Source organism: Ochotona curzoniae, unplaced genomic scaffold (assembly GCF_017591425.1).
Source record: "Ochotona curzoniae isolate NIBS_2020 unplaced genomic scaffold, NIBS_Ocur_1.0 scaffold_1852, whole genome shotgun sequence".
Classification (NCBI taxonomy): Eukaryota; Metazoa; Chordata; class Mammalia; order Lagomorpha; family Ochotonidae; genus Ochotona; species Ochotona curzoniae.
Genome location: NW_024467087.1, coordinates 10,800,519 through 10,826,731, shown reverse-complemented (window position 1 = coordinate 10,826,731; position 26,213 = coordinate 10,800,519). Strand labels below are relative to the sequence as shown.

Sequence of the window (26,213 nt, the reverse complement as noted above, 5' to 3'; positions counted from 1 at the left end):
TCACTACTGTTTTAGATTAAATCCCAAGCTCTTGTTGCCTGAACTCCCTTGCTGGCCATCTATCTAGTCTCTTAGACCCTCTGTAATCTAGACTACTCTGTCGAAAATAGAAATCTGATGTCAAACTGCTGTTGTCATGATTCCCTCTTGCTTTGGGGATGAAGACCAGACTCTGTTCTACAACACGCAGTCTTTTTAGAATTCAGCTCCTGCCTAGCTTGCAAGCATCAGCTTCTGCACTCGATAAGCCAGTCACACTAAACTAGTTGTTATTTCCTGAATGGGCCGTGTGCTCTCCTGCTTTGTTGACTGCACATGTGCTGGTATTCACCTAACTGAAATAGAGCCTTTCTTCTCTGTTGCTGTCTGCTCGGATGACACCTCTTAGAAGATTCCTCTTAAAAAATTCTCACTACTTCATGTTTGGCTAGGTATTTATTTTCTATTTTTGTAACACCCACACAAGTGTTTTGTAATATGAATTTTTCAATGTGGTCTATTTTTGCGAACTGGATTGGGAACTCCTTGCAGGTGTCTCCCAACCCTGGCGGCCTACCTAGCATAGTATTCTAGTCGTATATTAAAAGAATGGCTAGCTGGTCAGTCAGAATGAAAGATGACAGGAAGGTACAATGCCACTAATAATATCGTGTGCATCTTGGAGTTAAGGATGGTTATAGAAATTTAGCCTCAGCTTGCAATTGAGATATATCCATTCAAAGGCATATTATTTGCCCATAAAAATGAGGATCTTGGAGCTGGTATGATGGATGGTTCAGTTGGCTAATCTTCAGCCTTCAAGTGTCGATATCCCATGTCGGTACCAGTTTGAATTCCTGCTGTTTCATTTTCTATCCAGCTCTCTGCTTGTGGCCTGGGAAAACATTAGAGGATGGCCTAAAACCCTGGGACCCTGCACCTGTGAGGAAACCTGGAGGAAGCTCCTGGCTTCTAGCTTTGGATAAGCTTAGTTCTGACATTGCAGTCAGCTGGGGAGTGAACCTGTGGATGGAAGATCTTTCTGTTTCTCATTCTCTCTGTAAATCTGTCTTTCCAATAAAAATAAATCTTTAAAAAAATGTCTATATAAAAAGGTGGGAAATGAGGTTCTGATACATGCAACAACGTGGACAAGTGTTGAAAACCTTGTTTTTAGTGAAAAAAGTCAGACACAAGAGGCCAGGTGTTTCAGGATTGCAGTTCCATAGCATCTCTTGAATAGACACATCCATAGAGGAGGAAAGCAGACTGGTTGTTACTGGGGACTAGGATACAGGTGAATGAACTGCTATTAATTTTGGGCTTTTGGAGCAAAGAAAATGTCCTGGCATTAAATAGTAATGATTGATAGGCAACTTTGATAATAAAAACCACTGAATTGTTCAGTTTAGAAAGATGGAAATTTACAATATGTGAATTATCACAGTGAGTTACAGTAATTAATCAGCCTAGCTTTATAGTACTTAGAAAGTTACGCATATTTTCATCCTAATATCAGTGGGATGATTCAGATAAACTCCAAGCCAAGTCTTACAGCACCAGATTCAGGACCTCTACTTTGTGATTTGACTTTGGTGCAGATACTTTTAAAAATAATGTCTGACCTTTCAGTAGTGGTGGAAGAATTCAATCAATCTGCAGATATTGACTTTCAATTTGTTAAATGTTGTTACTTGGCCAGCCATGTGCTTTGGGAATAAACTTGGGAAATATATGTGTTGTGAATTGATGGATTTAGGTTGAAAGCACATTTCTAATATGACTGAACTGTCAGTTTCAGACATCTTAGAGCAGGGGTGGGGAAGCTTTCTGACAAAGGGCCATTTGGATATTTATAACATCATTTATGGGCCATGCAACATCATTAGTTTAAATAGATTCATTGAATTTCAAGTTGCATCTGTGGTTGCCTTGGCAGGACTAGATTCAATGATTTCTTGAGCCTTATGTGGGTCAGATGCTCCCCATCCCGGCCTTAGGATATATTCTTTGTTTAGATAATTTAAAGGTATTTTTTCTTTTTTTAAAAAACAGAGACTTATTTATTCATTTGAAAGACAGAACTACAGAGAGAGAATCGAAGAGAGAGCGAGAGAATGAGAATCTTCCATTCGCTGGTTTACTTTCCAAATGGCCACAATAACTGGGAGTGGGCCAGGTCAAAGTCAAGAGCTAGAATCTTTGGGTCTCTCATGTCAGTGCAAGGGCCCTAAGTACTTGGGTCATTATCCATTATCCAGTGCTTTCCCAGGAGCTTTAACAAGGGTCTGGATAGGAAGTAGAGCCATTGGGACATGAATGGGCATCCATATGGGATGCCCACATTACAGGCAGCAGCTTAACCCATTGCATAGCACTAGCCCTGAGGGTATTTCCGCATCATTTTTATTGATCTGGAAATGCAATGATCAGTGCTGTTACTTTGAGGAATATTTTCCCTCCTGTCCTACTGAGTTATGTGAATAGGCTCTTAATGTGTGGATTTAGTAATGCTTTAAACTAGAACTGGTTGAAAAGTTAGTTAGAGACCACACGAAATAGCCATGGGAGGATTTTCTATTAGCAAGCCAGAGGGGTGTACAGAATACAGAAGAATTGTTCTCTGTTCCCAAGAAGGACTTATGCTTATTATTATTTCCAGGTCTTTTGGTGGGTCTTGTGCTTCGGTATGGTATTCATGTTCCGAGTGATGTAAACAACGTTACCCTGAGCTGTGAAGTGCAGTCAAGTCCAACTACCTTGTTGGTAAATGTTAGTGGAAAATTTTATGAGTATACACTGAAAGGAGAGATTAGCTCACATGAACTTAATAATGTTCAAGATAATGAGATGCTTCGAAAGGTAAGTTTTATGTCTGAAAGGAATTCTTTGGAAATTTTTCAAGTATGTTAACTGGCATGAAGTGATTCAGAGGAAAAATAAATAATGGACTTTAATGATATTTTAAATAATTGAATTCTAAAATTGAGTTAAGCCTCTGTTAACCACTAAAATTATGTCAGGAAATGAATATGTCTGTATTGTCATTTTTCTCATTGAGGATAAGTGCTACAACCCTTTTGGTTTCATTCTGTGTGGTTTAGAATTGTTGTAGTAAATGGTAGCCATGATTGAATTAAGCTGAACTTAGGAACATTTCTTTCAGTTTGCAGGTGATCCTTATAGTACCTTTACATATTAAATTTATTTGTAATAGCTGCTATTCCATGCATTTTTCTTTGTAATTTTTCTTGCCTTGATTATAGTTTTCAAACATTTATTTATGTATTTGAAAGGCAGAGTTACAGAAAGGGAGAGGCAGGGGCAGAGGTATTTCAACCACTGGTTCACTCCCCAACTGACCACAGCAGTCAGGGCTGAGCCAGCCCAAAGCCCGGAGCTTCCTCTGCTTCTCGCTCAGGATTGAAGGAACCCAAGTACCTGAACCATTGTTCGCTGCTTTCCCAGGTGTGTTACCAGGGAGCTGGATCCAGAATGGAGCTCCCAGAGCGAGAACCAGTGCTCATATGGGATCCTGGCATCACAGGCTTCAGCCTAAACCATGGTGCCACAGCACTGGCCCCGATTATGCTCAAGACTGAGCATAATTTAATAGTTTTTGAGTCATAGTCTGATACGGTCTCAAGGTCTTTAACACTTGTTGTGTTGTGTTGATGTAGCTTTATGTAGGAGGTGAGGTTTCAGTCATACTGCCTCCCGGATGTTGCTGGGGCTCCTTTGCGCCCGCTCCCTCGGTGCTTCCCTCCTGAAGATCCTCAGGCTGCTTTGCTCATGTTTCTTTGTTTCCACGCACCCTTGGCTGTTCACTCTACCTCTCCTGTCTCCTACATTGGTAGAATATGACTTATAAAGCTACTTAATTATGTTCCTGACTCTTTAATGCTTTTAAAATTTCATATGAACTTAATGTTTGCTTTGCAGTATGAATGTTCTACGCTTGTGGAAAATTCCAGTTCCTTCAAAGTGCTAGCGAAGGGAATGTTAGCATGTGTGTGTAGCTGCTTTGTGTTCCTGTCACATCCTAAGGCCTTAATGAACACAAGGACACAGCTGCATTATTGCAGCAAATAAGTCTTAAGATGAATTAGATTTTCAGGGTTAGAGATCTGAATTGTATAGAAGTTTTAAAAAATATTTTCATCACAAAGGCAGATTTAGAGAGAGAAGGAGATACAGAAAGATCTTTTATTTATAGGTTCACTCTCCAAATGGCCACAGTGGCTAGAGCTGAGTCAATCTGATACCAAGAACCAGGAACTTCTTCCAGGTCTCTGTGTGCACAGGATCCCAAGGATTTGGGCCATCCTCTCCTCCCTCCCTTTCCAGCCCGTAAGCTGGGAGCTTCATCAGAAGTGCAGCAGCCAGAATATTTACTGGTGCCCATATGGGATGCTGGAGCTTGCAGGTGGAAGGTTAGCTAATTAAGCCATTATGCCAGCCCTTAGATTTTTTTTTTTTACTGTATTATTATACAGGTTAATATCCTTTATCTAAGATGTCTAGGTTACCAAAAGTGTTTTAGAAGCTTTCAGATTTTGGGCCCAGTGGCGTGGCCTAGCACCTAAAGTCCTTGCCTTGAACACGCCGGAATCCCATATGGATGCTGGTTCTAATCCTGGCAGCTTCAGTTCCCATCCAGCTCCCTGCTTGTGGCCTGGGAAAGCAGTCGAGGAAGGCCCAAAGCTTTGGGACCCTGCACCTGTATGGGAGATCCAGAAGAGGTTCCTGGCTTCTGGCTTCGGATTGGCGTAGCACTGGCCATTGCAATCACTTGGGGAGTGAATGATCAGACAGAAGATCTTCCTCTCTGTCTCTCCTCCTCTCTGTGTATCTGCCTTTCCAATAAAAAATAAATCTTTAAAAAAATAAGCTTTCAGATTTTAGAATATTTGCTTTGATATTATAAATATCTTGGGATCCAGTTCTTAACAAAATTCATATCTATTTCATATATACATTATGTAAAAGGCTGATGATAATATACCACTTTTTAAATAATTTGTGTGTAAAATAAAGTTTCTTAGCATGGAATTTTCCACCCATGCCATTGTGATGGTGCTCAAATTTTTTAAAATTTTGGAGCATTTCAGATTTTAGATTTTGAAATTAGGGATGCTCAATTTGTATACCTTTAGCAATGTCACCCACAAGACAGATCTGTTTCTTCTTGCCAACAGCAATGCTGTACTTTTAAATTTAAAAATCACTAGTTTTAACTCTCTTGTTTAAAGCAAAGTTCATGATTTTTCCTATTTTATGGATTTTTATTAAGTTTGTTGGCATAGTTTCTATACATATCACTAAATTGATCCACATACTGTTCATTTATGTGTTTGGAAAGTATTTCATACTTTATTGTTATCCTGTAAGAAACATTGTTACTGTATTAATGTTTTTACCTTTGACCAATTTAAGATTTACTGATTTTTCTTTATGATGATTTGATAATGCAAAATGACATCTGTTAATGAAATTCCTTTAAAATAATTTTAACAGGTTACTTTTGATCCGGAAGTATTTTTCAACATACTGCTTCCTCCTATCATATTTTATGCAGGCTATAGTCTCAAAAGGGTAAGTGTTTTTGTATTTCATTTCCCTTGAAGAACTTTAAGTTACATTCAGAACTTTTTAAAATAAGGTTTGTTTATGTATTTGAAAGTCAGAGTGCCCATATGGGATGCCAGTGTCTCAGACACTGAATTGACTTGCTATGCCACAATGCAGGCCTAAACTCAGCGGTTTTGAGGGATATCCAACATTTCAGAAGAGGCTGTTGCTTTCAGATTTTCCTCCCTTATCCTCTGTAGTTGCTGAAATTTATGCTTGCATAAGAATTTTTCTCTTATCTCTTTTAGTGAATAATGCATTTTTTTTATTAGCATGGCAGAGTAGAATAGAAAGCTTTTTTTTGCAAGTAATTGATAAATATTCTAACATAGTGTAACTTTTTTTTGTTGTTTTTGTCAGAGACATTTCTTTCGAAACCTTGGCTCTATTCTAGCATATGCTTTTCTTGGAACAGCAATTTCTTGTTTTGTTATTGGGTAAGTATTTCATGCTTAAAATACTATTTAACCTTCAAAGCATAATTTTGTAATAATGTGTTTTATATATGTGTATGTATATATGTATATATACATATGTATGTGTATGTATATATGTGTATGTGTATATATATACACACACACATACATATATATTTCATGATATGGTTTCATTGGCTTAGAGATTCCCCCTTATGCCTTCCCCATCTCCCCACTGTTTTCCCCTGTATTATTACAATAGTATAGTCCTTCGGCAACAATCACAAACCCAGCATTCTGGTTAACTGTGTCCTGACATTGTAGGGATAGACAATGGTAGAAAGTCCAGCATCCTATTGTTGACATTTATTTAACAGTTTCATTGGGAGTTCATCTTTTTTTCGGGAGTAGAGATACATATTGTAATATATTTTCACCTCTCAATATACTAATCTCCATTATACAGTTTCTCTAGATGAATACATGTATACAAGTATATATATGTATATACGTATATGTGTATATGCCTATGTTTATCTATTAATTCTGTATTTTGCTTGATGGTTGCCTTGCATCAAAGAGAAGATATGATTTTTGTCCCTTTGGGATTGGCTTATTTCACTGAGTATAATAGTCTACAGTCGGAACCATTTTGTTGCAAATTATAGAGTTTCATTCTTTGTAATGACTGAGTAGTATTCCATGGAATATATGTAGCAGAGTTTCTGCAGTCATTCCTCTTTTGATGGGCATCTGGGTAGTTTCTATGTCTTTGCTATTGCAGATTGTGCTGATAGAGTTGCAAGTCACTTTCTCATATGCAGATTTTACTTCCTTTTGATATTTCCCCCGGAGTGGATAGCTGGTTCATATGATAGATCCATTTTCAGTTGTTTGAACATTCACCTTACTGACTTCCATAGTGGCTGTACTAGCCTACACTCCTTCCAACAGTGGAGTAGGGTACCTTTCTTCCCACATCCATGCCAGCAGGTGTTGTGTAGTAAATATCCAAATGCAGGCTGTTTTCACTGCAATTAGGTGGAATCTTAATGTAGTTTTTATTTGTATTTCCCTAATGTGATTTTGATTTTTGCAATATTCTATTTCTGAGTATGTCCAAGAGATTTTTCAGTGAATTCTATTCACGTAGATTATAAGTACTTTGAATTTTCCTTAAGATCAAAGCAATATCATATTTAAATGACATAAATTAAAGTTGGGGTTGGTCACAAAGTATGCTACAGTAGACCTACATTTTTCTTCTTTTGAGATTATTTTTTATTTAAAGACAGAAAAAGAAAGCGAGCATTGCTGGTTCCCTCCCAACACGTGCACAACTTCAGGGAGATTAGGATGGGAACCCAGTTACTCCAGCCATCCCTGTTTCCTTCAGCCAGGAACCTGATCTAGGCATCCCTTTGTAAGACACAGGCATTTTAGTTGCTTGGCTAAACACCCACCTTGCATCTTCCTATGCTTATTCTAACTTCTTTAACCCAGTTGATTTCTTTTTCTGAAGTTGGAATATGTTTATTGGACAGGTCCATAATGTATGGCTGTGTGACACTGATGAAAGCGACTGGACAGCTTGCAGGAGACTTTTACTTTACAGATTGCCTGCTGTTTGGTGCCATCGTGTCAGCAACTGATCCAGGTACATTTTGGATGAGTGGAGCTTTAACATTTCAGATACATTGTTTTCCAGTCAAAGCAGGTCTGGACATTGCTTTTGTTGAGATGCAGAATTTGTGATTAGTGATGTACTTTCCAAGTTGCAGAAGAACCAAAATTCATGATTCCTTTTGACTTGTACACACATTTATTTGTATGTATGTACATTTCTAGTTTACTTTTATTTACATTTGCTTATTACCAGTCCACAACTTGCTTATTCAAGGGCTATAAGAAATTTTGATTGGTTTCTTTTTTTTTTCTTTTTGAAGATTAAATTATTTTAAAGAGAGAAGGAGAGGAAGAGAGAGACGCCTTGTTTATTGGTTTATTTTCCAAATGCTCACCAGAGGCAGGGCTGAGCCAAGCTGAAACCAGGAGCTAGGAACTCTGTCAGAAACTCCTCACGTGGGTGTCAGAGTCCAAGCACTTGAGCCATCTTCGGCTGCCTTCCCAGATGCATCAGCAGAAAGCTGGATGGGGAGCAGAGTTGTCAGGACATGCGTCGGCACTCCAGTGTGGTTGTAGACTTCCCAGGCATCATTTTAATTCACTGTGCCACAACAATCAACACAAAACTGGTTACTTTCCTTAGTTATTGGGTATAAGAGAAGATGACTTGATTATGAATTAATTAAAATGACTAAAAATTGTATGCTTCCATCCAAATGTCTAGAAAACCAGTTCCTTTGAAGTCTTGTGTCTGTATTTACCTGTCTGCATTTAACAGCAAAAAGAAAAAGATTTTAAGTGATTATAGATGGCAGCTGTGTTAGCACTGCTGTGAGTTTTGGATCATTGGTCACCTTTAATATACACTGAGGAATTGCTTTTATAATATTGGTTTTAGGGTTATAACATTATTTTTATATTAGCACAGCTTATTTCCCTGTGCATTTTAGTGTCAGATCTTCTAGAAAGTTGTGTTTAAATGAGTTTACTTGTACTGAGTTAGGTTTTAATTTTCCTAATAGTACTGGTAAAGTTAAGAGCTACATTCAGGTAAGGAATATGGAGAAAATGTAAGATGAAGATATCAAGGTAGGAACATAGACCAAAGTTTTTGAACTAAAGTTGGAAATTTTCTTTTATTATGCCGAGACCTTGATAGTAGTTTGTTCTGTTTTATCTTTTGACCTTGTAAGTTAATCATCTTCTTTAGTTGTCATATAAGCACAATTACAGGAAGGCTCATAAGGTTATCTCTAAATTCCTGTGTTAACTCCGATAACACAGGGTACTCTGGGAAGAAGAAAAATGTGTTTGATACTCATGAGAGATGGTTTTTAAAGATTAGTCAAAGGGCCATTTTATTGTGCACATAGACATTTTGAAGGCTGGAAGTCATTAATTTATTCCTTAGAGACAACCAAGGCTGTCCCCTTTTTGTTTGCTCTGCTCCCACAATCAGTAAACAGGTAAAGATTTTTGGTTTGTTTGTTTTGTTTGTTTTGCAAGGAGTAAGTTGTCCCAAATTTATGTGTTCTCACACTAGAATCAACTTCTTCAACTTTTCAAAATCTGTGAGAAACTTAAGCTAATTGGACTGGTTGTTTTGCTTCAATCTTCTCTTCATTTTGGTAGGAGTGTTGCCCAAATGACTCAAGCAAAAATCATTTTCATCTATAAAGTTTTTTTCTTTGTATGTAGACACTTGTCCCAATTCTGTTATTTTGCAATTGTTATCTTGCTTAGAAAAGTGAGTGAGTGATCTTTTCAGAATTCTGCAGCATTGCTTCACCCTCCCTGTTTTCTTCTCTTCGAAAGCTTTGGTATCAGTATGTTTCATTTGCAGTGCCTTGCAGTAAGAAATTATATCTTTTAAAGCACAAGTTTCCTGGTTTTGTGGCTGAGATTGGAAAAGGCTCTCACATCTCTGCTTATATTAATCTTTCATGTCTACTTGGATCTGTTTAGTGGGTGAGCTATATGACTCAGCAGTTAGTTATAATGCAACTGTGAGTCTCATTTGATTTCGTAAGAATTACCCTGTAATTGCTTTTTAAGATAAAAGCTTATTGTGTTTATTTTTTTTCCTTCATAAGTTGTAACATCCTGATAGTTTTTCCTTTCAGTCAAATATAACAGCTATAATTCTGGTCATAAATTTCACCCCAACTAAAAATTAAACTTGTGTTTTCATTTCCTGCTCTTTTTGCCAAACTGGTGTGCTCACAATTTGCAAGTCAAGTAGAAGTAAATTGTAAAGTTCCAAGAGAAAAGATAATGTTTATGGTAGAAGATGCTTTTCATAATAATCTTCATTAAAAATTAATGATTACCTGGCCTATAGCAAATACTTAGTTTATGGAAAAGAAATGCACAAGACAGAAATATTAATAATTGCATGAAGAATTTAGGCCAATTCAGTCATTCTAGGTTATTTTCAGCTGTTTTTAAAAGAGAGAAAAGGGACATGTACTTACTTAGGATAAAGCAAAATATTAACATGAAATAACAGATTCTTTATTATGGTGTAAGAGAATGTTTCGGGGATTAATTTCCAAGATGAAGAAATGCATTTTGTAAATAACTCTTAATAATTGTCTAGTGACTGGGGATATGCATTACTTGCAATGTCTGAATATTTTTCTTTCTACTTGCTAGTGACTGTTCTTGCCATATTCCATGAGCTTCAGGTTGATGTTGAACTCTATGCACTTCTGTTTGGTGAAAGTGTCCTCAACGATGCCGTTGCCATAGTGCTGTCCTCGTAAGTGCTTTCTTTTCGTATTGTTTTGAATGTTCAATGTGTGAGTACTAAGAACGGGAAATCTGTTATTGAATAGAGTGTGTTATGAATGGAAACATTTGGGAAGCCAAGGCTTTTTCTTCTTGATGAAACACATTCTTTATATGTAAATGGAAAATACAGGGAAGAAAAAGGAAAATGTTATATATTACTCTTTTTTGTACATGATATTTTAATGAGATTGTTGATATAATTTTGTATTCTGTAATATTTTTGTGTATATGGTTTTAAATATTAATATAAAGAACACAGATTTCATGTATTTCCTAGGTATAATTCCAAAAAGACAATCACCATTTTATTTTTTTAAATTGGATTTAATGTTTTAACCAGATAATATATTTACATGGTCACAAGTCATGTTTTCACTGCCATTCACCTCCACTTGCTCCTCATCCCCTTAAAATAACCATTTCATTAGTTTCTTATGTATCCTAGCATTTTTATTCAAATATATTTTGTTCCTTTTTTGCCTCCCATTTCTTGTTTTTAAGGTACCATACTCTGTGTGTGTTCTCTCATATAAGTAGATTCTGAAGATTTTTTTCTATCAAGAATTTTTTTATGTGCAGCTATGTAGAATATTGTGTGTAAACTGTACTACAATTTTTTGCTCAGTCTCTCCTTGTTGGATATTGGAAGGATTTTCGTTTCTCTGCTGTCTCAAGTAACACTGCAATAGCTAACCTGGAACTTTCTTCTTTCTGTACGTGCATAAGTATAAGGATAGCCAAAACTCCCAGAAGTGAGATTGATGGGTTGAAGGGTAAATACATTTGGCATTTTATTAAACTTTGCTAAATTGCCTGTAAAGCAGTTGTACCACTTTGCACTTTATCCACTGGTTATGGGAGTGTCTGTTTTCTCATAGCTTTACCAACATGAAATTTGTTAAATTTAGGTATTTTTGTCAATTTGGTAATTGAGACGTATCTCATTATAGGTTGATTTGTTTTTCTTTTACTTAACATAATCATTTCAAAAATATTTCAATCTTTAGAAATGTTAATATACTTTTTATTGAAGATATTTGTTGAATAAGTAGTAGCCTTTATCAACTTACAGAAATTGCAATACAAATTATTGCAAGCTGTTTGCACATGGAAGAACAGGTGTGGACCTCTGAGGAACTCAGTCCTATGTACCACCCCCTACATTCTTACTAAGCAAATATCTACTCCCTGTAGACAATTTCCTTTGCTTCATACCAGGTATTTCTGTGAGAGAAAAGAGCCCTTCACGTCTTTTCTTTATTTGCATTCTCTCAGTAGTTTCTACCTTGTTAACTTTAAGGGGTTAGTAAGTCATTTACTCTGGTTTGCATAGCTTGGTTGATCCTGTTGCCTTCCTGCTTAGTGGGGAATTACCCTTTGTGAAGTGTTACGCTGATAATCCCTTAAATGATGCATATGAATGCATAAAACAGATGTAAACTCACAAGTTTTACAACTATTTATAGCTGATGTTATTTTTTTTTAAAAGAAATAAAACCTAAAGCTGTTAACACCTATTGATATTGAACTTAAGCATGGTGTGGTGGATTATAGGTGCAAAATGAAAATTATGTATTATCTAAAGGGAGGAAGAAATACATATAGCAATTGTAACCTAAATATTATTTTAAAAATGAAACTACAAAGATAGCTAATCTCCAAGTATCTAGCAGGAATATGTCAGTTGTAAATATCTTAATGAGCCCCTGCCCAAAAGCTGAAGCAAAAGTAGTTGGCTGGCTGACTATGGAAGGCTGGAGTGCTGGAAAGTGTGTTCATTAATCTGCCTTTGAGTGGTTTAAAGTAAATAAATTCAAATATTCCACTTTGTAGTATATGGTCTTAGTTTGATGATAATGTACTATGTATGAGGGGGCTTCAAAATGAGATTAAAAGATAATGCAAAGTTTCCATGAACTTTTTGAAGCCCCCTCATATTTTTAAAATAAACAGTCTTGCATCAAGGTGGAGAGAACCCTTTCTGAAAGAATTTCGCTTGTCAAATAACATGTTAAACAGCTCTTTTTGAAATTTATGTTAGACCGTATTCTTGTTTGTTTTTAAAATTTAGTCATTTATATTTGAAAGAGAATGAGGGTGAAAGAGAGATCGTCTAGCTAAAACAGTTTGTACTCCAAATGCCTGCATAATAGCCAGGAGCCACAAACTTCATTTGGATGGATCTTGCATGTGGGTGCAGGGGCCCAAGTACTTGGACCATCCTTCGCTGCCTTCCCAGGCACAATAGCAGGGAGCTGGATTAGAACTTGAACTGGCATTGCAATATGGGACGCCGGGGTCATAGGTGGTAGATTAAGCTGTCGCAGCACAATGCCTGCCCATGTTTCTGCTTTTTACAAAATTGTTGAATTAGCAATCTTTTTGAAAATATAAAGTTAATACTTTTCATGAGGGTAAAGTGAAACTGGTTCTCTCTTATAGTGCTGTATGAGGTAGAGCTGTATATGCTGACATGTTCTCATATTATCCAGTTAGAAGTAAGGTGTAGGTTGCATAGTATGCTATTTAATAGGTATACTATAATTAGGCTGGTGACCTAAATTCACACAGATTTAAAAACTGCTTTTACATTCATTTAGCTTTTATGAAAGAAAGTATAAGGACTAAGGAAAGTTGGCAAGTTGTTTCACTGTTTACCAAAGGTGTGTGCATTAAAATAAGTGGCTGTTTTTATCTGTGCTATTAATAAAGACAAAATTGGTAATTGCAATAGTAACTATCAATAATGTTATAGTGTTGTCATCCCTGTGGGGATCATTGCCATATCTGGGGATATTCTGTTTGTTGTGAAAGGACGGGGATTGCTACTGCTGTCCAGCAGACATTGTTCAGAGCACAATGTTCCCACCTGCCACTCCTCCCTCAACTGTATCCGAGAGATAATTCTCTGCACCCAAATGTCAATGTTGGAGTTAGAAATACCAGAGTGATACAACTAGACACTCATATGTTGTTGTTAGCATTTACGTAAGCATGATTTTTGCCATTATATGTGATAATAAAATATGTGTTATGAATATCGAAAATAGTTGATTCAGAAACTGGAAAATTCTTAAAGTTGAGTTCACAAATAGTCACTATTAGGGTTTTCATCTAGGCTTTCCCATTAAGATATTAATATAGTTACTAGCTTGAAATAAACAAACATAGAACTATATCCAGTTTTCTGCAAATTGAAATTTTCTCTTACCTGTGGCATTGTCTTAATACCTGCATTATCCCATTATATGAATACACTATAAATTTACCTTTCTAATCTCCTATTAATATTTATTATGTTTTCTAATATTATGACTAGTATTACAGTAAGCAGATTTATGAGTAACTTTCTGTGAATTAGTAAGAATGTTTCTTATTTTGGGGGGGTTGTTTATTTTTAAAATTTACTTAAAATGCAGAGTGACAGAGGAAAGACAGAATTCTTTTATGTTCTGGTCCACTCTCTAAATGGCTAAGCCAGGCCAAATCCAGGAACTCCATCTGGGTCTGCCACATGGTTAGGAGGGACTCAAGTGCTTGAGTCATCTGCTTGTTCGGGCATGTCATTAGGGAACTGGATTGGAAGTTGAGCAGGCGGGGCTTGAATAGGCTCTGTGATGTGGGATACTAGCATTGTTAGGCGACAGCTTATCTCGCTATGCCACATCTCTGGCCCAAATAACTATTAAAGAAAAAACCCATTTATTTATTTATTTGAAAGGCAGAGTTAGAGAGGGAGAGATCTTGCATTTTCTGGTTCATTCCACGTATGACTGCAATGGCCAGGTTGAGCCAGGCCGAGCCAGGCCCAAGCCAAGAACTAGGAGTTTTATCCAGGTCTCCCCTGTGGTCAGCAGGGGGCCAATAATTTGGGCCATCTTTCACTGTTTCTCCAGGCACATTTGCAGGAAGTCAGAGCAGAAGTGGAGCGACTGGAACTTGAACTGTTGGCAGCTTAACTTGCCCTGAATTTTAAGAACCAGTTGAATGACCTATGAAACTAACTCTAATTAAGATAGTAGTCCAATTTTGTAATGTAGTATAAGGAAATAGCTTAAAATATGTAAAAATTGGGCCCAAAGTGATGGCTTAGTGGCTAAATCCTCACCTTGCACATTCCAGGATTTTATATGGGTGCCAGTTCATGTCTCAGCTGCTCCACTTCCCATCCAGCTCCTTGGTTAGGGTGTGGGGAAGCAGTAGAAGATGGCCTATGGCCTTGGGACCCTGCAACCCACATGGGAGACCCAGAAGAAGCTCCTGGTTCCTGGGTCCTGGCTTCAGATCAGTTCAGCTCTGACTGTTGTAGCCGCTTGGGTAATGAACCAGTGGATGGAAGGTCTGTCTCTCTGTATTTCCTTCTCTCTGTAAATCTTCCTTTCTAAGAAGAATAAACAGATTTTTTAAAAAAGGTAAAAATTGGACCCAGTACAGTAGCCTAATGGCTGAAATCCTCGCCTTGCACACACTGGGATCCCACATAGGTGACAATTCGTATACCCACAGCCCTGCTTCCCATCCAGCTCCCTGCTTGTAGCCTGGGAAAGCAGTGGAGGTTAGCCCAAAGTCTTGGGACCCTGCACCTGTATGGGAGACCCAGAAGAAGCTCCTGGCTCCTGACTTCGGATTGGCTCAGCTCAGGCCATTGAGGTCACTTGAGGAGTGAATCATCAGATGGAAGACCTTCTTCTCTGTCTCTCCTCGTCTCTGTGTATCTGACTGCCCAATTAAGAGAATCTTTAAAAAATGTAAAAAGTACAAAGATGTTTGTTCACTCTGTCACTTATAGTAGCAGAAATATTACTATCAGCCTCCAAATGTCTAACATTGGAGAGTTGGTTTAGTGATGCTGTAACCATTTGAACCATTTTAAATCTTAAAAATCATTGTTATTGTGACTTTTATATCATTGTCAGAAGTAGAATTTAAAACTGTACACTGTGGCTACAACTGAGGATAAAACAGAATGAATGTAACAAAGAGGGAAGAAATACAGGAGGAAAATACAACCTGTTAGTATGGTGAAATGATAGGGTGATATTTTCCCTGCAAATAGTAAGTTACAGTGGTTAAATAATAAAGCAATGAGTGGTGTGAATCTTGAATTTACATGAACTGATTCAGTGAAAGCAACCTCAGGAGGCATGGCATAGATATTTTATTATAGCCAGCATTTTGAAAAATGCTGCCAGCAACAAGCTGTTGCAGCAACAAAAAGCATGGCATTAAAAGCTTCTTCCTATTTATGAAAACAGTATCAGATGGCTGGTTCACAAAGGATCTGCTTCTTTTGAACATTTAAGCACAGATGTTAGAGCTTTCAATTCAGATTGAGTCTCAGAAATTTTTGCATGTCACTGGTGCCCACACGAGCCAAAGCTTGGGGCTGGTTGTGCTGGGGGCCCAAAGAGCCAGTGCCCCTGGCCACCCCAGACAGAGCCACAGCACCTTCTGGGGGTGGCATTATCTGGCATTGGCAAAGAACCCATGCTTATACCTCATGATTGCTTCAAACATGGCAGATCTCCGGGACCAGAGCCCATGAGTGTGTGGACTGGCCTCGGCACACAAATCACATTGTTAGGCCACTGTCAATGCTGCATCAAACTGACAATTGCCTTAGGTCATTTGCCCACATCTTCAGGCCGGATTCTGCAGCGTGTACTCAGGCCTACAGATGCTCTTTCTGAGGTAGTCATGGACAGCCGGCAGGCCTTGGAATTTGTACTTAGAGAACACTGAGGCGCATGTACAGGAATAAATGCAGTCTGTCAACTTTTCTCCAACAAAGCCAACAAGCTCTCAGAGTAATGAAGATAATGTGGGGGACATATCATTAGCACTGAATGAAAATTCTCTGACCTCTAAGATGAATGTATTAGATAAGCTAGAGATTTCCAAACCCAGGATAGGCAAACCCTACGTTCTTTAGCTGTAGGAAGTGATGAATCTATACCCTTCAGCAACCACTAAAAATAAAGATCAGAAATCTCTGAGGACAGGTTGAAATGGGACAGCTAGTAGTTGTTGATTTTGTTTTATGGCTTTTCATTTAACGGGATAACAGTATAGTAACTGTATAGTAGAGACTATGACATACAGATGTGAAGATACAATGCAGTGTGTATCTCTACTTGCAAATCAAGGATGGATTCCCAATGAAACTGTTGGATGCATTTAGGCAATAGGATGCTGGTCTTTCTACCATTATCCATACGTACAATGTCAAGATGCACTTAAATAGCAGAATGATAGATTTGACCAATTGTAAAGGACTATACTGTTGTAATGATATTGGGGAAATCAGTGGAGGGAAAGGGATTTGGGGAGGGGGAGAGAGAAATCCTGGAGCCTATGGAACTGTATCATGGAATCATAAAATAAATATTTAAAAATTAATTATTAAAAATGAGCAAACGAACTACGTAAACATATCTCAAAAGAAGTGCAGATGGTCACTACGTTTCTGAAATCAGGGAAAGGAAAATCAAAGCCAGGGTGATGTGCTGTCACCTTGGCTAGACTGGCTATTAACCCAAAGACAGCAAGTGGTGGCCAGGATGCGGAAAAGGCGGAACTCTCATATACTGTTGATAGGAATGTCATTTAGTGCAACCCTTGGAGTAAACAGTGTGGAGTTTCCTCAGAAATCTAGAAGTGGGACTACCTTATACTCCAGTAATCCCACTGTGAGTATATAGCCAAAGGGAAGGAAGCCAGGACATTGAAGAACTCCCTGTATTTCCATGCTGTTCACCATAGCCAGGGTGTGGAGTCAACCTAGGTGCTTGATTTGCACAAGAATCTATAAGATAAAGAACACGTGGTTCTCTGTACGCTATAGAATAATACTCAACCAAACCTGGTGCGGTAGCCTAGTGGCTGAAGTCCTCACTTTGCACTGGGATCGCATATGGGTCCCAGTTCATGTGCCAGATGCTCTCTCTATATTTATATATAACTTGAAAGGCAGGGTTACAGAGAGAAGGAGAGACAAAGAAAGATCTCCCATCTTCTGCTTCACTCCCCAAGTGGCTGCAGTGGCTGAAACTGAGCCAATCTGAAGTCAGGAGCCAGGGGCTTCTTCTGGGTCTGCCATGTGGGTGCAGGGTCCCAGCGCTTTGGGCCATCCTCTACTGCTTTCCCAGGGGACAAGCAGGGAACTGGATGGAAGTGGAGCAGCTGGTACATAAACCTCAGCCATTAGGCTACTGTGCCAGGTCCATAAATAAATCTTTAATAATAATAATAATACTCCACCATAAAAAATAACACAGCTATATCATTTGCAGCAGCACAGATGAACCTGAAGGACATTGTGCAAGCATAACAAGTCAACGTAGAAAGACAGTGACTGCACATCTCCCTTTATGTGTGAAAACTTTAAAAGTTGATCTCTTAGAAATGTTGGTTGCTTGAGGCTGGAAAGCGGGAAAGAGAGGGGAATATGGAGAGAACATTGTTGGTGATTGTTACCGGCATGCAGTTGGATGGAAAGAATAACTTTTTTTTCTTTTTTAAGATTTGTTTCTTTTATGTGGAAGGTCAGAGTTACAAGGAAATCTTCTATCTCCTTATTCACGCCCCAAATGGCCATTAAAAGCTGAAGCTGGGCTGGTCCAAAGCTCAGAGTCAGGAGCTTCTTCCAGTTTGCCCATGTGGATGCAGGGTCCCAAAAACTGGGGCCCTAGGAGGAGTGACTTGTAATGATGTGTAGCCCAGTGAGGTCACTGAAAACAATTATGTATCTCAGAATAGCTAATGAGATTCTGAATGTTCCAAACACTGATAAATGTTCAGATGATGGACATACTAATTAATGTCATTATTGCATGCACTGAAAAAGTACACTGTACCCAATAAGGATGTACAAGTCTGTATCAATTACAAATAAACATACGCATATTAAGTTCTCTTAAAAAAAATAAAAGAAAGGGCCTGGTGTAGTAGTTTAATTGCTAAATCTTCATCTTGCAAGAATTTGGGTCCCAAATGGGCACTAGTTCCTGGCCTGGCAGCTCCACTTCCCATCCAGCTCCCTGCTTGTGGCCTGGGAAAGCAGTGGAGCACGGCCAAAGCCTTGGGACCCTGCACCTGCATGGGAGCCCCAGAAGAGGCTGCTGCTTTGGATTGGCTCAGCTCAGGCCATTACCACCGTCTGGGGAGTGAAGCAGTGGATGGAAGATCTTGCTCTTTGTGTTTCCTTCTCTCCATAAATCAGATCTGCCTTCCAACAAAACTGAATCTTTAAAAAAATAAAACAATAAAAAAAAATAAATAAATTTCTAGTCAGTACCAGGAATTTATGTTTGCTATACTTTAAAGAAATAAATAATAAATTAGGCAATTTTAATTTGCTTTTAGCTTTTTTGTTTTGTTTTTAATCTGGGAGGCATGTAAAGCAATTTTTTAAGCTTTGAACTAGAAAAAACATTGTAGTAAACACAGGGAGGGGCTTCATTAATCTTTTATGACTGTTTCTTCTTCCTTTTCTTTGACTCGTGCAATGTCTTTGAGTGTGGATTTTTAAAATATTTTCCTATTTTTTATTATTTTATGTTACATTCCATAGTACTGGTTTCTGAGCTGAGATGAGAACTGGTTTCAGAAGCACTGTTGGCAAAGATCTGTTGGCACAACCGATTTTCTCAACCATTTCCAATTCTTAGACTTACCATTATAAGGAAGCGTTTTCAGATAGAGTTTGGACTGGGAGCTCGTAATGGAGAGTGTCTTCTGTCATTGCCTTTCATGGCCTCTTCAGAGTGACTTACTTTCACAGGTTTGGGCTGGAGGATCCAGCCGTGTATGTTCAAAGTACTGTTGGGTAGATTCTACTTTGTTGGATGGCCTTTTGAATCCTTTTTCCTAGAGAATCTATTTGAGTGAGTAAATAGATATTAGGCACATGGCCCATTCTGGTATTCTGAAAGTTAGAAAGAATATCTCAGTTAACCTTTTTTTCTTATAGGGAAAGAAAATGTGAATAAGTTGAATATTGAACAATATTAATAATCTTTATACCTCTTCTGGAAACAAGGAAAATATTTATGATTTTTTTCCATTGCTATGCTGGGACATCCAGGCACTCAGTACCAGGAATTATTAAGTGAATCACAAAAGAATAGTGTGGCACAGTATCTGAAGAATACAGGGAAAAATCTTGATTCAGCCTTCATGGAGAGAACTTTAAAACGACCAGTCTCCCAAAATTGTTATTTAATCAAAAACTACCATTAGACACAATTTTAGCAATTCAAACCCAAAAGTTTTGAGTGGTTTTCTTCCTCTGATTTCGTCATTCAAGTTCTACTCGAGATAATGTTGTAAACGTTCCTTCTAAAAGTAAGAGTGTTCTCTTTTTTTAGCTCAATAGTGGCGTACCAGCCAGCTGGAGACAACAGTCATACCTTTGATGTCACAGCCATGTTCAAGTCTATTGGGATCTTCCTTGGGATCTTCAGTGGGTCTTTTGCCATGGGTGCTGCTACTGGAGTGGTGACAGCTTTAATATCCTTTGTGCTAATCTTTTCTTGAATCTAATGAAGTACTTGAATGTTGTATTCTATGGTTTCTCCTAGTTCCTTGATGGAAATTGTGCTGTAATTATTAACCATATAACCAACCAATACTTGATATGAAACATTAGCAATAATATTTAGCAGTAAATAAGTTAAAAATTTTTATTGCTTTGCATAGAGCCCAGTGTACTGAAATGTTTGTGGTAAGAATTGGTAAGATCGGTTTACTCTTTCTGTGTGTATTGAAAAGTTGCTATGTACCCCTTCAAAAATGTTCATCACATGTTAATTTAAAATCTAAAAATATTTTAAAAAAAGATACTCATTAGACATAGTATCACTTTGAGGGTGGATTTGAAGACTAGTTTAAATTGATAATAGCAGTAAGTATATTCCCAAAACACTCTGTGAATTCTATGCTGCTGATCAGCCTGGCCATCTTCTGCTTTTTGTTTCATAGGGCATGAACAAAATGTGGATTGCAGGCTAGGGTGTATCAGAGGCCGTCTCAGCTTCTCCGTTGTTAACCTTTGTGCTCTAGAGCTTTGGGTTGGGAGCTCAAAGAACTTAGCCTATAGCTCAAAGAACTGTGAGCTATGAGGAATATTGGGCAAGTCATTCTTGTATTTATTCAGAAGGTATTTATTCATTGTCTGCCACATGCTAGATAGTGTACTCTGGAATGTGGGTACCAAAGACAAGCAAGACAAATGCGGTTCCTGCTTCCCTGGAGCCTCTGGTACAGGGAGCTTCTGGTGTGTAGAAGCTGACACTTCATTTCTCTGGATCTCAAGTGTAGGAAATTGGAGGGCAGAGACAGCAGGAAAGAATAGTAGCACTAGATAAAATCTAGTCCCCAGCTCTTGAACTTTTAAGATACTTGTTTATATAAAACAAATGTGTTATTTTTGTAAAAAACAACTTTTTCAGTATTTCTATTTTCTCTTTGGTATACTGCTGCTTTGTTCTGGAAGAGACTTCTTCCATGACCTTTTATGGGTCAGCTGAAACATGAAGGGGCAGTGAAAGTTATGAAGGAGGGAGCAGATAGTATCTCTTCCTTATTACAGGTTCCTTGAGGATAGCAATGGCAAGTATATCTTATTTTTCATTTTGTTGTAGCGTGTAGTTGGAGGTGACTAGATTCTGACCTGAAATTTGTCACCCATTGGCACAGGCCTATCAAATTTCAGCTAGAGCTGCTTTTTAGAATACTATAAGTAAATGAAATGCCTCAGTTTCTTCATCATTGAATGGGTTTTATTTATCACAAGATGTGGTAGAGGATCAAATAAATGTGAAATTTCATGGAAAGTTCATGTTTACATAAATGTAAATTCTTAAGATTACAGAAGCAGTCTTTGGATTGCAAATTCATAGAATTGCTGTATGGTTTCTGGAAAGGTCTGAAAATGACACCCTCAAAGCGAAAGGTTTGGCTAAGCTCTAAGATTGCCTCACTGAAGGGAAGGCTGACTACTGCAGGAAGACGACCGTTTTCAGAGTTTTTTTTTTACTCTGATGCCTCCTGGTTCTGTGACTTTTGTGTCAGGCCAGAGAATCCTTGCTTTTGCTGTTTGTGATTGCCCCATTTAGGCTGTTCTTGCTTTTTTTTTTTTTTGTCACACTTTTGTGTTGCAGGGTATCGTGTCAACCTTAACAATGTTACGTAACAAAGTTTACCAAATTGCGAGAGTTCCAGTTGTTGGAGACAGGCTTGTTCTTCTTGATGTCCTGGAGTACCTTCCTCTTGGCTGAAGCATGGGGCTTCACAGGTACGCAGCTTTGTCGTTTTAATAATAACCCCTTTCAAGCAGTGACTCTGCAAGTCAGTGCTACAAATGGATCAACTCCTTTAGTATTTGAACATACTCATTATGCTTGGGATTTAGGAAGCCACTTTAAAATGTGAAAAGGATTTTTACTGAAGTTCTTCTCAACAGGAAATCACAAATGAAAATTTCAATACTAAGCATGTAATTTGTGTCTGTAATGTTTGAGCCTTGGTATTAAAGTTGGGAATCAACCTTTTACCTGAATGTGAAACTCATTATATTTATAGGTGTAGTTGCAGTATTGTTTTGTGGCATCACACAAGCACATTATACCTACAATAACTTGTCTACGGAGTCTCAACACAGAACTAAACAGGTAAGAAACTTTATAGCTTGAAAATAAAATTAATCTTTGATCTGATTAAGGTGATATCTACTCTTTATTTGATTCTAGAAGTAAGTGGAGCTGGAAGGTTGAAGTTTGTCAGCTTTTAGGAGGAACATAAGTCAGCAGAAAAGCCAGATCTATTGTTATTGTAACTCCAATAACCAGTCAATTAAATTCCTTACCTCATAGCATTTTCCTATATAATGACTTCCAAGAAGAATGTTTTGGAATCTCATGTTCGTTTGATTAGAACAGCTGTGGCGTGATACAGATAGATGGACTGCTGGTCTGACTCAGCCTTCTGCTGGGTCATCCAGGTGATTAGCCTCCCTCTGTCTCCACTCAGGCACTGCATAGCTGCTCCGTTTCGGGGGCTGCAGAGGTAGTTAGGCTTTCATAAGTGAGGAATACATTAGTTGTGCAGGATACCTGGAGGGAATTATAAAGGAAATAGGCTTAAAATTTCCCATTTCCGGTCTTATGACATATGTGCAATAAATACGTGAACAAATTGTGCTGCCTGAAATAAAAGCAGATAAATGCCTAATTATGCTTAGAGTGAAAACTGGAAGCTTAAGTTTGCCAGATGATTAGAGCATTGTGAGCCTAGTGTCAAGATGACCAATGCTAAAGCAGGAGCAATGATACCTTTTTCTTTCCCTTTGTTTTTGAAACAACATAGTGAATTACCTGTGATTTCCCAACATCTCAAACGAGATCAGATTTTTTTTCTCCCTGAAGCATATAATTGGGCTTACAAATCCTCCATACAAATCAGTGTATTACATAGAAGAAAAATAGCTGGATGATTCAGCATTTCTTTAGATGTAGGGTGGGAAATAAAAACCAAAAGAGTAAGAGCTTCCCGTGTTGTTAGTAATGGAAAGCTTGTAGACATGATAAGCCTGAACTCATAGGAACTTAGACTGTGTGCTTCAATTTGTATGTCATAGAAGGCATCAGAAAAGTTAGGGACCTGTCATAGAGAATATGGTATGTGTAGAAGGTTAAGAAGGACTTGGAAAGGCCTAGGGGGAAATAGCTCACATAGACGGCCGTAACTCGAACGCAGTAACTCGAGTAGGGCTTGGGAAGTTACAACACTCAGGCCAAATCCAGCCCTCACCAGTCCGAGAGCTGAGAATGGTTTGCATATTTTTTAATTGGTTGGGGAAATATCAAAAGAATATTCTGTCACCTGCGGAAAGTTAAAGGAAATTCACATCCCAGTGCCCACCAAAAAGGTTTCTTCAGTGCACAGCTCTTCCATTTAAGAAATATATATGTGGTCTGTGGCTGTTTTTGTGCTATACAAGCACAATTCTTGCAGCAGAAACCTGTGGCCCACAGAGCCTCAAATATTTCACTCTGGTCCTTCAACGGAAGAGTTTGCAAACCCCAGTTTTGTGAGTTAAACCTGAGACTCTAGAGTGATCATATAGTTTCAACTCTTGATTCCACCATTGCTGGCTGTGTGAGAAGCAGCAAGCAAGTTACACAACTGCTTCAGTTTTGCCACCTTTTTAAATGGAGATGATAATAGCACCTACTGCTCAGAGACATTGTGAGATTAAAGCAAGGTGACCTATGGTAAAGTCCTTAGTATAATATTGGGTACATAGTAAAAACTGAACAAAGCGTAAAAGTTACCATTAAATAAGGAAGTAGTAATGATTGCATATTAAATCATTTAAAGAAAATTAAATGTGTACTTAATAATTTCTATTTTTTTAAAGAAGGCAAACTTAATTTGCAAAGAGCCATATAAGTAGCCAGTTATATGTGAGGTCAGGGTTCAAATTGTAGATACTTTGACTCCTAAGCCCAAATTCTGATTCCTCTTCCTGCGGCTGTGGAGCAGAGGGCTGGTGGGAGAGGAAGAGGGATAGATAACTGTGGTTGTCAGACGGATTCCAACTTCATCCAATTCAGCAAGCCTGGTATACCAGTTGTTAGCAATACTTAACAAAGTAATGACAAAGTGGGTGCGGGGGGGGGGGGGGACAGGCATATGGCAGAGGAGGGTACAGAGTGCAAAGTGAAGATGCCCAAGTCCTGTGTCATGCTGCTTACTCTCTAAAGGAGGAGTGTGGTGCATGGGAACAATGAAATCCCATCGCTGGTGATACAAGGGTTGTCCTGAAGCACTCTATGCCAGGATAGTGAGTGAGATTTTATAGCTTATAAAGAGGGAAGTGCCTTTAAATTGTCATTTTAGGGAGATTCATTGGATGGACAGGGTGGAAGATTGTGGGTGTCAGGTATTTCAGTTAGGGTTCTTTGGTAGCATTAAGGGGGAAATGGTGAAGGCTATACTAGGCCAATGGCAAAGACATAAAGTACATTCCAGAAGAAAAGTTGTCAGGGTTTGGGGGAGGAGAATAAGAATTATTGAAGATGGAAGTTTAGAGACATGAAGCTGATTGGGGGAGCTAAGGGAACATTTTGGCATTTTTCTATGGCACTAGAAATGGCATCTACGTTTGTTCTGCTTTGAATCACACACATTTTTGGGTATATTTATGACCTTTATGTATTTGAAATGCATGTTTCATTATATTAGCAATGTTTATCTTTTCTAATTATGTCACTGAATTTACATACTGGACTAATCTTTTAAAATTTCATTTCAGTTGTTTGAGCTTCTCAATTTCTTGGCAGAGAATTTCATCTTCTCTTACATGGGACTGACCCTGTTCACCTTCCAGAACCATGTCTTTAACCCAACATTTGTAGTAGGAGCATTTGTATCCTTTATCATGTGTTTTTGTAGAAAACTATTTTTAATTGAAATTTTCATGTAATCTGGGTGGGCATGGCTGATAAGAACACATTTGAATGTGTAAAATTTCCTTTAAGAAAGGTAGAGAAGGATTGCAAAAAAAATGTGTTTTTTAATTCATTTGAAAGTCAGAATAAGAGAGATTAAGAAATTGGGAGGTGGGGGTGGAGAAGGAGGGAAAAGAAAAAGAGAAACCTTCCTTCCGTGTGTTTACTTCCTCAGATAGCCGCAATGACCACTGGTAGGTCAGGCTGGAACCAGGAACCCAGGGGCTTCTTCCAGACTTCCCACATGAATGGCAGGTATCCAAGCACTTGGGACACCTTCTGCTGTGTTTCCCAGGCCATCAGCCGGGTGTTGGATTGGAAGTGGAGCATCTGGGATACAAAACAACACCTGCTTGGGATGTCAGTGTTACAGGCAGAAACTTTACCCACTATGTCACAGTGCTAGCCCCTGCAACTTTTTTCTCTTCTGTTTTTGTTTTTACCTATTGCACAAATATTATTGACAGATCAAAATTCCAGAAAAGAGGAGAGGACAGATTCTGGAAACAACAACCCATGCCATAGGGTAGTAGGTACAAGATAGAAATGATGTATGCTTGCACACTCGCTCTCTTCCTGTCTCTCTGCTCCATTCACATGATCAAATTGGGTCTTTAAACCCAGTTGAAAGAATAAAAAAAACCTGAATATGTGAAAGTGGAAAGTTAATGGCACAAGCTTGAAAAGAAGGCAGAAAGAGATGTTATTCAAAATGTGTAAATGGGAATTGGCCTTCACGAAGAGGATAGGCCCCTCCATTGTTACAAGGAGAGGGCAGGGTACATAGAGATGCCAGGTACCTTGGTAAGGGGAGCTCATCCTGATGGCTTCTATTTTATCTGTAAAGTGTGAGGTGCAACTGTCTACTGAAAGTGGCATAAGGAAGTGTATAATTTCCTGTGTAACAAGTTACCCTAAAAGTTGGCATTTGAAGACAGATTATCTCATGCAGTTCCTGAGGGTCAGAAATCCGGAAGCAGCTTCTCTGGGGGATTCTAGTTCTGGGATCTTTTGTGAGGATACAGTTAGCTGTTGTCAGTGGCTCCTCTTAAACTTTGGGATTGGTTAAGTTCCCTCCTGTGGATGCTGGAAGGTTCTTAGTCTTTGCCACTTAGGCCTTTCCATAGAGCAGGTTACCGCATAGCTTCTACCAGATGATTGAGCTGAGGGTATACCAAGATGGAAGCCAAAGAACCGTTGTGGCAGACGGAGCAAGGAAATCTGTTTGCATATACTAACTAAATATGTATGGATA

General features: G+C 38.3%; 1 protein-coding gene across 3 annotated transcripts in view; it reads left to right on the top strand.

Annotated features, from left to right (window-relative positions):
- Positions 1–26,213, top strand: part of SLC9A6 (solute carrier family 9 member A6) — a 61,366-nt gene that overhangs the window by 11,860 nt on the left and 23,293 nt on the right. For 2 of the 3 annotated variants that reach the window (XM_040999657.1, XM_040999658.1), the window contains exons 2-10: positions 2,642–2,841; positions 5,497–5,574; positions 5,971–6,047; positions 7,571–7,683; positions 10,308–10,413; positions 19,814–19,955; positions 21,636–21,741; positions 22,029–22,117; positions 24,763–24,876. In XM_040999657.1, coding sequence (XP_040855591.1) covers positions 2,642–2,841; positions 5,497–5,574; positions 5,971–6,047; positions 7,571–7,683; positions 10,308–10,413; positions 19,814–19,955; positions 21,636–21,741; positions 22,029–22,117; positions 24,763–24,876 — 1,025 coding nt within the window. The remainder of the gene's footprint in view (positions 1–2,641; positions 2,842–5,496; positions 5,575–5,970; positions 6,048–7,570; positions 7,684–10,307; positions 10,414–19,813; positions 19,956–21,635; positions 21,742–22,028; positions 22,118–24,762; positions 24,877–26,213) is intronic. The other variant, XM_040999659.1, reaches the window with a different exon arrangement.